The sequence below is a fragment of the Malurus melanocephalus genome, unplaced genomic scaffold (genome assembly GCF_030028575.1).
Source record: "Malurus melanocephalus ecotype Western Australia unplaced genomic scaffold, MMel_1.1 scaffold_403, whole genome shotgun sequence".
In the NCBI taxonomy this organism is placed as follows: domain Eukaryota; kingdom Metazoa; phylum Chordata; class Aves; order Passeriformes; family Maluridae; genus Malurus; species Malurus melanocephalus.
The window spans coordinates 469862-480200 of record NW_026623635.1 but is presented as its reverse complement, the minus strand read 5'-3'; the positions used below and the strand labels follow the sequence as shown (position 1 = coordinate 480200).

The following is a 10339-nucleotide window of genomic DNA, read 5'->3' as shown; positions in this document are numbered from 1 at the left end:
GTGGTGTTGTCCATCCCAGAGGTGTTGTCCATCCCAGATTCCCAGCAGGGATCACTCCCCAGCCGCCCCTCTGGTGCTCCTGAAGGAGAGCTGGTGCTCAGCTCATGCAGGGAGCAGGACAGGATGACAAAAGCTGTTTGTGGTGGATTTTGACCAGCCCATGCCCTGGGGCTTGGCTCTCCTYCCTCCAGCCCAGCAAAGGTTTCGGTTTCCATGGCTGGAGGGGGCGGTTGGGATCACAGAAGGCTGTGCCAGGAAGGATCCTTCACTGAAACGTGCACCACTGCCTCATTATTGTACCTTTTTTTTTTTTTTTTCTTGAGGGAAAGCGACCAAGTTCGCCTTTCTGAGTGTTTTCCTTTCAGAGGCACCTGGTTTGAATTAAGGGCTCTTCCAGCACCCGAGAGTCTCCTGGCAGAGGCTGGAAATCCACATGAAAAGTCCTTGGCCACCRGCCAGAGAGCTGAATTTCTTTGACACACGAATCTCTCCTGGCCCTCGCTTCCCCTCCCTGCCTCARGAGCCTCAAGACCTTTGGGAAAACAGTGCATTTTTTCCTCTTTTGATAGAACTAGGGATCAAATTGACTCGGTTTTCCTGGAAAGAAGCAGGGGCCCCTCCCAGCTTGTTTGCCTGGCATGGGTTTGGTGTGCCCCAAGAAGGGGCAGCACCATGGTGAGTTTTGCTTGGCCCCATTGCTGGCTCCATTGCTGGTCCCATTGCTGGCCCCATTGCTGGCCCCATTGCTGGTCCCATTGCTGGCCCCATTGCTGGCCTCACAGGGACATGGCACACACCTCTGCCACTCAGCTGGGAGAAGCAAAACAGAGGAGCCAGGTCTCCTAGTGCATCCTGGGCTTAAAAAATTCATTGCTGCAGAGATGAAAAGATGCCGTGAGCTTCAGATCCAGGCTGGGGGCGGATATGGAGGGCAGAAAGGCCAGCAGCTGTAATTGTCCCAATAAATTTGTTTTCTGTAGGAGATCACAGCCTCCTGCTTTCCAGYCCCAGCAGCCTCTGTCTCCTCAGTTTAGGAGAAGGCTCAGCTGAAGTGTGTGCAGTGTCAGGGACAGCAGKGATGGGATGTTGGACAAGAGGGGACCACAGGTCCAGTCAGGGCTGGTGGGGCTGTAGACACCAGCAGCACATTAAGGGCTGGAGTTTGCTAAGGCACCTTTATTTCTTTGGTTTATTATGTCTTACAATGGAATTAATTGTGATGAAGAGTCTGACTCAAGCAAGGCCACACATCCTGCCCTGGGGAGGCATGGTCATGGGTGCTGGGCTGCTCCAGCTCCACCCTGGGGTGCTGCCACCTTCCCCTCCCAGCCTGGTCCTGTCTGTTGATCTTCCAWACCCTTTGGAGCCAAACTTATCCCTGATGTGCCTCTGTGGGGACCCCCACCCCTCGCTCTGGAGGGACACCAGCAAGAACCTTCCTCATTCCTCTGCCAGAATATCMCTTCTCTTTGCTTAAGCAAACCAATCTCTGCCCACCTACTGCACCTGGCCAGGTGTTTGGGTGTGTGAGAGCYGCCTCCTTCCTGGGCAGAGCAGGATCATGGCACAGACCCCCCCTGCAGCAGCTGCCCCCCATTCCTGACGTGCAGACACTTTTTTTTTTTTTTGCTGCAGAGGTTTTTTGCAGCCTGGCAGTGTGACCCTCTCGTGCCTCCTGCCAGGTCAGCTTTGCCTCTCRCTAAGTGATGGCTCTTTCCTTCATGTGCATGAACTGCTCCCATCTGGGTCCAGTCAAAACCAATTCTGCTGGCGAAAGATCGAACTGGATTCAAATACAAAGCAGAGCCTCTCCTTCTCCCAGAGCCGCCTTTCTCTGCTCCCTTTCATGCCCTTGTGCTCTCCTCCAATCCCAGCCCATCCATCCTGGAGTGCTGCATCCTGCTCAGAGCATTGCTGCAATCCTGGAGCGCCTGCTGAGCRCCAGGGAAAGTGAGAATGGGCTGTAGGAATGGGGCACTGCTGTAGCTGAGGAGAAAAATAGAGACTCAAACCCCTAACAGGCTTAAAATGTAGGTAAAAAAAACACTGTAAGGGATAAGGGATAAAAGTGCTTCAGGGTCAAGACAGAGGGAAATTTCTCAGGTAGTTCTTAGTGAAGCTTTTAGTTCCCAAACAGGGGAAATTATCAAAACCAGCACCCAGCCCACAGTGCTGAGAGCAGAGCATGGGAGCAAGGGATGAGCTGAGCTCTGTGTGGAGGAGCCCTGTATCTGATCAGGTGTCAGGAGGGAGGCCAGAGCCAAACTGGGGCCCTGGAGAGTGWGTGCCAGGGCAATCCTCAAAACCCATCAGTGTTTGCTTAGATACCAGATAAMGCCAGTCACGTTTTTGTCAGTCTCACATAAGGACCTCAGCCAGGTTCCTCAGATGCCAGGGGAGGAGATTGAACTTTCCATGCAGCCCTGGTGACCACAGTGAATGTTTCTGCCTTCACATTTTTCCTTTTCCCTTTCTGTGAGATGAGAAGGGAAGCAGCAGCAGTGTGAGCTCTTCAGTGCCCAGCAGGACCCTGGGCTGCTGCTCTCCTGCTTTCCCTGCCACCTCCCTTCCCATGGGCTTCCAAAAGTGATGCCAGGGGAGAGAATAACCTCTGTGGGGCCTCAGATGGGAAAAGCTTGCCATACTGGGCTCTACATTCCCATGGGCACAGCACTCACAGAAATCCTTCCCAGCCACCACCAGTCTAGAACCAGCTTCAACCCCCCAAAAAAAACTTGCAGCATTTCATCCTCCCCATTCCTTGAGAACTTTCTGGACCTGACATTATCATTGTGGTGCAGCCTTTCTGTGTGTTTTTGTCCCCAGTCTGCCTCTTGGAGGGCTGGGAGAGCCTCTCAGATGTTGTCCTTGCTCCTGCTGGCCACTTCCTTGGGATACCATTAAGTGTTTCTCAGCTCTGTTAAACTGTCCAGAGCGATCTYGTGAGCTCATGGAGAGTAAATGACTTCTTTGTGACAATGTAATGCAATTAGTGCTAATTGTAGAGTGTGTAATGTCTGCAACACATCTCTGTAATTACAGTAAAACTTGCCGGAGATGAGAATAGTGCTGTATTATCGAAACTCTGCTTGGTGAAACACGGCTTTGGCTGCAGGTTACGGGGCTGCGTGGGGGGAAAAGGGGAGGGAAAACAARGCATGAATGGCATAATTGTGTTGCATTATTTTTAGAGGAGGGGATCTGGGGAGCTTGCCCGTGAGAGAACACTTTGAAGGTTAACAGGCATTGCAGGCAGCTCTTTGCCCTCCAAAGTTGATTCGATACGATTTTGACCTCTCCCAGCATTAAGACACGGATGTATTGAGGATGGATGCTTGTTTACATCCCAAAATATGCAGAGTGGTTTCAGTTTTATGCTGGCTGAGGCTTGGGCTGGTCAGCTGGAGATGGGGGATGGAAATGTGCCCTGACTTGGTGTCTCCCCGGCCACCACAGCATCTGCTCTCCTCCTGGGTTGGGTCAGGGATCTCTTTCTAAATCCATGGGAAGAGCCACAGATTTGAGATCTTCCTCCTGCCCATCTGGGCCCAGCCCCAGCTCCACCTTTTTTTGCAGTCCCAGCAGCTCATTTTGGCTTTGTTCGGATAAGGACTTCCCTGAACCTCTGCATCTGTGTGGATTGAATCGTTCTTTAAGCCATCCTCATCAAAATAACCCCATGGTGTGATTTTGGAGTTATCCTGCACAGGGCCAGGAGCAAGACTTTGATCTTCGTGGTTCCCTTCCAGCTCAGGAGATTTTATGACTCTATTCTATGATTCTAACCCCAAAACAACAAAAATCCCGGATGGTTTATTGTTTTCCCGTGAGAGGGCTTTACACCAGGGGATAATTTGGTGCTGTTAAAAGCTCACGGGGGGGTTCCTCTCTGCCTTCCCGTGCCCACGTTGTGCTCCCCACCGAGCAGGGCTGTGCATCATCCCCTGTTTGAGCTCCGTGGCTCTGTGGTTACTCCGGGCTCAGTCAGTTCTTTGGCCAAGGCTGCGGAGTCCTGTTTGTGCTTTGCTCATTGTAATGGTAACGAGCCTCTTCAAAGACTTCGCAGCAAAGTTAAACACTTCTGGAATATTTTGCTTACGATTGAAGAGGAGCTGTGGCTGGAGGTGGCTGGCAGGCTGCTTTATTCACGAACAGACACCACCTCTTTCTCTCTTTGCTTCCTGAACATTTCTAATGTTTGTTATGATTTTTTTCCTCCCTCCGTTGAAGGCTGGATTAAACAGTGAGCTCYGCTGAAGCCTTCACAAACAACCTTTAAGGATGTCTTTCTCCCTGCCGCTTTTGAGCGCTGAATTTCGGGGATGAAACGGGCTGCAGGAAGCCCTGTCRTGTTCACAGGTGACAGGAGAGAAAGGGATGCTGCAGCCCCCACTCCATCTCTGCTCCATCCAAACCTCGATGGGGTCTGGAATTCTCTTCAGCTCAGAAATTGGAACGAGGGCTGCGGTGCAGATGGGTCTCTGCGGGRAGCTGCAATCCCTGCTGGGTGCTCTGGGTGAAGCTTCCAGCCCGTGGCCTTCACCCCACGGTGCCAGACCGCTCACAAGGCTCCTCTGAAGGGCATTTCAGCTGAACCAGGCTGATCAAGGYGCTGTTCCACCCCCTGGTTCAGACTTGGGGAAGAAAGAGGGTCTAAAGGAGCCCCTGCTGCAGCCTCCCGCTGCTCTCCCTCCATGTATTCATCTCTTCATCCCTTAAAAACATAAAACTCACAGGGAGACAGGATGAATGTTGCTTTTTTCATCCCCTGTGGCTCTGTTGAGCCTGTCACCCGAGGAGCAGCGCRTGGGGACGTGGCAGCAGTGCCCTCAGTGCTCTCTGGACACCCCGAGCGAGCACGGGGGGTAATTGTCCGTGTAAGAGGCTGATTTGCACACGCAATTACCCAATGTGCAGCCACTGCCAYWGCCACAGCCCCGCTGGGCTCAGGGAAAGCTGCACCAAATCCGCTCCCAGCCCTCTCCTGGGCTTTCCAGGGTGGATGTGAGTGTCCTGGAAAGTGGGAGCCACCTCCCCTGTGTCCCGACTCATCCCAAATTAGGTGCTTTGTGCTCTGAGCAGAGGTGACAGAACAACATCAAGCCAACAYTMRTCATCACAAACCTCCAGGAATTCGRTATCTGGGGCYGAGCTGTGCAATTTGATGTTTTAAGTTACTTTTGGGTGGATAAAGGGTTGCCAAGACCTGGGCACTGACGAAATCYGTGGCTGTGGATGCTCGGTGCTGCCTTCCCACAGCCCTGGGAGCAGAGCATCCCGAGCATCCCTGACTCACAGGAACCTGCTGGGTAAAAGAAAACCCTCAGCAGTCTCCCTCGCAGTTTGAGCTGACTCAAACCTACCTGTGAAAAGCCTGGGGTTTTGTGTTTTTTTTTGGGTTTTTTTTTTTTTTTTTTTTTTTTTTTTTTTTTTTAAGTTTCAGGACTTTTAAAAAGGTAATTCTTTAGTTTCTTTCAGTTCTTCAGCTGAACTTGCTGCTGCTTCAAAAGCCTCATTAGTCAAGTGTCCTGGCTGGGACACACGGTGCAGCCGGCTCCAGCAGGGTTCACACTCTCAGGGTGCTATTCCTCCTTTTTCTTCTGTTCAGCTTGATTGAAATGAGTATTTTTAAAATTAAGCAACACCCACGAATGCGGTGAGACTCGCGAGGCTCCAAACGCAGCCCCTGAGTGAAAGCAGAGCACAGCCAAGCTGGCGAGAGCCGGGGCGGGGAGSGGGGGGTAGAATTTCATTCCAGCTTTCTGAAGCCACAACGCCGCCTAAATAATTTCCCCTTGTCTTTTCCAGCACCGATGGCTTAATATCACCCACTGATGGCTGTGCTTTGTAGATAAAGGGTGTCTACACGCCCGGTTTTGGAAGCTTTTTTAACGCTGAATAAATCTCAGCCTATCTCTGGCCGGCAGCGCAGGGCTCTCAGCGAGCAGGGGGTGGGCAGCTCTCGGGGGTGGCTCTGCCTGCAGCCGCTGCTGCTTTGCCACCGGCTCCTCGTGTGACCTCGGTCACATCCCCTGGACATGCAGCATCCCCAGCACCCAGCTGTCAAAGGGGACAGCTCAAGTTTTGCTCGGAATGTGCGCTCAGCACAAACTCCCCGTGTGACTCCGCTGGGTTTTCGCACCATCCTCTGCCTCCCGGGGATGGGAGCAGATTCAGGGCTGAGAGCAGGATGCTTCAGAGAAGTGGTGCTGGCTAGGTGTGGGAAGGACTTTGCTGGAATTTCTGTGCTCTGTTAGGGGCTCTCTGGGTAAGCAGAACCCCTTGAACCCCTCCTGTGATGCCCTGAGCATCGCTTCTGAAAGCCCTTTGCCTCAGGGCTGCTGCCTGGCACTGCGCTCAGGAAATCCTTCCCGGTGCTTTGAGTTTCACATGAGAGAAACCCCAGCATGCTCCAACTCACTGTCTCCAGGCAGAATAGGAAYGAATTTTACCTGCCTGGTCCATCCTGAGCCATCCCTTGTGCCTGTCTGCTGAGCCCTGGGAGTTTTCCTGCTTGGAGAAGCATTTGCCAAAGGTTTGCATCAGCTCCCTCTCCGCATCCCACCACCAGCCCGTTGTACGTCTGGCTTTGCAGATGCTCCACTTTTATTCTTAGAAAGTCCTAAATATTTCCGCTTTCCTTCTGAATAACTCCAGCGATCGGGGGCTGCTGATCACTCTGACGAGCTGTGAATCCATCCTATTTAATGCTGAGTTTCTCTCTGAGCCTTCAACTTGGCTGGGCACCAGGTCGGTGGCAGCGGCGCTGACAGGCATCGCGCCTTCCCCTCTGAGCAGAGATGACATTTGAATTGAAGCTTCATCAGGAGCCTTTTACACTGCAGATTTCCAATGCATAAATGCTGTATCTGCTGGTGAATGTACCTGTCACCTCGCCAGCTGGTGACATCCYGACATTTGCTCTCCCTGGGTGTCTTCCCTTGCCAGGGATGTGGATTGATTCTTGCCGTGCTTCCCCGTGCCTTGGGAAGTGACCTTAGAGCTGGGGGCTGCTGGTGCTCTCACTGGACTTGCTCTTTAGTGACTGAGCTTTGCTGACATTTTTTTTCTCCAGTGCAGGGTTCTCTCAAGGCACTTTAGCTGTTGGTTGCCAGCAAGGTGTGGACCCTGTGGTTTGTGTGTGGGGCTGAGTTTGGCAGTGCTGTCACACCATTTCTGGTTGCTGTGTCTGAGAGCAGAGGCAGGAGAGCACCTTCTTGCCCTTGGTCTTGGTGTTCACGTGTTTGCTCAAGCCTCTTGGTTGTTGTTTGGCTCGTTCCTTTAAATTTGGCATTATAATTGTTCCCTAATAAGTTAAATCAAAATGCATTTACAGCACGTCCTTTGCAGCTTACAAGCGCTCGCATCTCTGGAAGCGCGTCTGGAGCTGTCATTAATCAGAAAATGATTTGTCTTGGTGCAAGTAACCATGTGCTGCTCTGAATTTTGCTGGCAGCCTCTGTTTTAATAATGGATGAAAGAAAAGCTGTGTGTTTGATATGGGCTTTTTACCTGAATATTGCCAAGTGCACAGAAATAATTTTGAACAGCGAGTGGAACTTGAAAACCACGGTAGCAAGGGAAATCACTGCCCCTCTCCTCAACTTAGGTAAAGCTTGCCCAATGCAGGGAGTCCTCTGCACTGAAGAAGGGGCTCATTTTCTACCCCCAGGGAAGGTGGGATTTTATGGACATGCTGCCTTTCTCTCTGGTCAGAGGCTGAGAACAAACCCCATCCACGTGTGCCTATCCAACCTCTTCTGAGACTGTCCCATGCCTGTGKGGCTCAGCTAAACAGAGAGGGAGATGTTGAGGTTATCTTAATCTTAGACATGGTTTGGTCATCATTTTTCTCTTTAGAGTCTGTCAGGTAAAGTCTCACTGCACTGCACATGGAGCCATTTATTTGAGKGTTGGAAAGGAAGCCTTCTGCACCCTGGGTGCCCCTCACCTGCTGGAGGCCAGGAGGGAGCAGAGTGGGTTTGGCTGATCCCAGAAAGGGCAGAAGCCTCCAGTGAGCTGCAGGCATGAGAGACCCATCACAGGGTTTGGATCCTGTGGGATTTGCAGCAGGGAGGGAGGGGACAGCACTGATGTCTTTGTGCAAGGAGCCACCAAAACCTCCTCCAGAAGATTGATGCCTGATCAGGTGAGATTAATTCAGGCCAGGGCAAGTGTGGAGGAAGGCTGTGACTGAGAAGCAGAGAGCCTGTCTGTGAGATGGAGCTGGAAGGACTTGATTTGTTTGACTTTGCAAAATCAAGGCTGAGAGGAGATGTGGYTTGTCCTCTGTAAATACATGGGTGGGTAAACATCAGGGACAAATAACAGCTAGAGAAGCTGTTTAAAACACAGTGCTGCCACAAGAACCAATGGATATGAGCTTGTCCTCAATAAATGCAGGCTGGAAGTTAGGCTTCTAGCCACCAGAGTCTCCCCAGCTTGTTTGGATATGGAGCTTGGTAATTTTCGGAAGAGATTAATATCCTGTGGTTGCCAGTGGCAGTGGGAGCCTGGCTGTGTGGGGAGCCTYGGGGTTGTCTTCCTTGCCTTTGCCTGGCTCTGCCTCTCCAAGAATATTCTCCCAGAGCTCTTGGATCTTCCCACAGCCAGAGAACAAAGTCCTGGAGGTGTCTGACTGATGGCTCTGCTGTGCTTGAGCAAAGGGGCCATGAGAAGAGTGAGAGGTGCTGGGGCACCCCAGGGACTTGCAGCCATCCTGAGTCCTGTGACAGTTCCCCTCATACCCTGAGCAGTGAAATAACCCTGTCAGACAGTGGGAGCACTGTGAGTTTCCTCGGTCCATGTTTGCCCCATTTTTTTCCCACAAGTTTTACCAGTTTTGGTCCCACGTGCCAAGGGTCTGTGCTGGGCAGAGGCAGCAGAGCTCAGTGTCCTGTGCTGCTCCTTTCCTGTGCCCCACACAGGGGTCAGCACCAGGAGATGCTCTTCTTCCTTCCAAGATCATGGTGGTGCTCAGCCCAACAAACTCAGATTCATTTGAGTATCTGTAAAGTTGTTAAAACCAAGGCTGTGCCTGGAAATTTCCCCTCTGGAGCATGAAGGGACTTTTAGAAGCTTCTGCCTGGCCCTGTGCAAAAAAACAGTAACCAAAGCAGCTGAGAGAGAGATCTGTGGCTGTGTGAGCTGGTGTATCACATTCCCCCTCATTGACTTTATCCTGATACGCAAACAACCCTTAATTAATTCCTCTGGCAAACTTTCCTGATGGGAGCGACGCAGTAACAAGTCCCTCTGTGAGCGGTTGGCATTTAATGTTTGCTTTATAATGTTTGATAATCTAACATTTCTGCACCGGATCTGTGACGCTGCTCCGTGTTTTTGTGTCTTTCCCAGGATGYTGGAGTATTCCCTGGACCTGCAGAACGTCAGCTTTTCTGCCGTCCGCACCGTCCGAGTCCTGCGGCCACTCAGGGCCATCAACAGGGTCCCCAGTAAGTCACATCCCGATTCCTCCCTGTTGGGGTCAGCTCTCTTGGGTCCATGCCCCAAAGATGGAAGGGTGAACATAAACAGTTCCATCTTACATGGCAGCTCCAAAGGGTCACCCAAGCCTGGCAGTGATGGGTTCTACCACCACTTTCTGAGCTCTTTTTGYCACCTGTGGCATCAGAGATGAGGCAATTTATCCAAGACTGTCTTCAGGCACCTTCCTTTCTCATCTGAGAGGGTCTGAGGAGGCTGCTAAAGGGATGCAGGTGACAGGGATGGACTGAGCAAACAGGCAGAGGGGTCTGAGCCATGCTGAGATCTTGGGGTGAGGAGATCTCATTGATCTAAAGACAGCCCCAGGGGGGTGCTGAGCACCCCAGAGCTGGTCCCAACATCTCCAAAGCAAACCTGGGTGGATGAGCTATGGCTCTTCGGTCCTGGTTTATCAGGTCATGAACAAAGCCCCACTYTAAGCTGCAGTGGGTGGCATTGCCTGCTCCTGCATGGCAGCCCAGCCCCAGATGGCCCTCGCCATCCCAAACCCTCCCACTGCCCCATGCTGGGCAAACCCCAGTGCTCTGTGACAGTCACTGAGCTCCATCCCACTCGGAGCTGTATGGACCAGGTATRTTTTGTAAGTACCAAAAGCATCCTTTTCCTGGTCCTACAATCCTAGTCATCAAACCCAGTATTTGTTTTAGCCAAATTAAATCCAAGTCTGYGCTCCCCTGTCTGAACTGGCTCAATGCCTTGATGAGAACTAATCAGCTTCAGTTCTCTCTGCTGATGCTGGAAGTGCCTGGGATCTATTTATTTTCCTGCTCCTGACTCTTGAACTTAATCTGGCTTTGCTGATGTTTCAATCATTACAGAAGCTTCAGAATCC

At 51.7% G+C, this 10339-nt stretch overlaps 1 protein-coding gene across 1 annotated transcript in view; it reads left to right on the top strand.

The window, feature by feature from the left end:
- Window positions 1-10339, top strand: part of CACNA1G (calcium voltage-gated channel subunit alpha1 G) — a 141328-nt gene that overhangs the window by 44529 nt on the left and 86460 nt on the right. The window contains exon 4 of the mRNA XM_057379402.1: window positions 9358-9455. Within this exon, the coding sequence (XP_057235385.1) occupies window positions 9358-9455 (98 nt within the window). The remainder of the gene's footprint in view (window positions 1-9357; window positions 9456-10339) is intronic.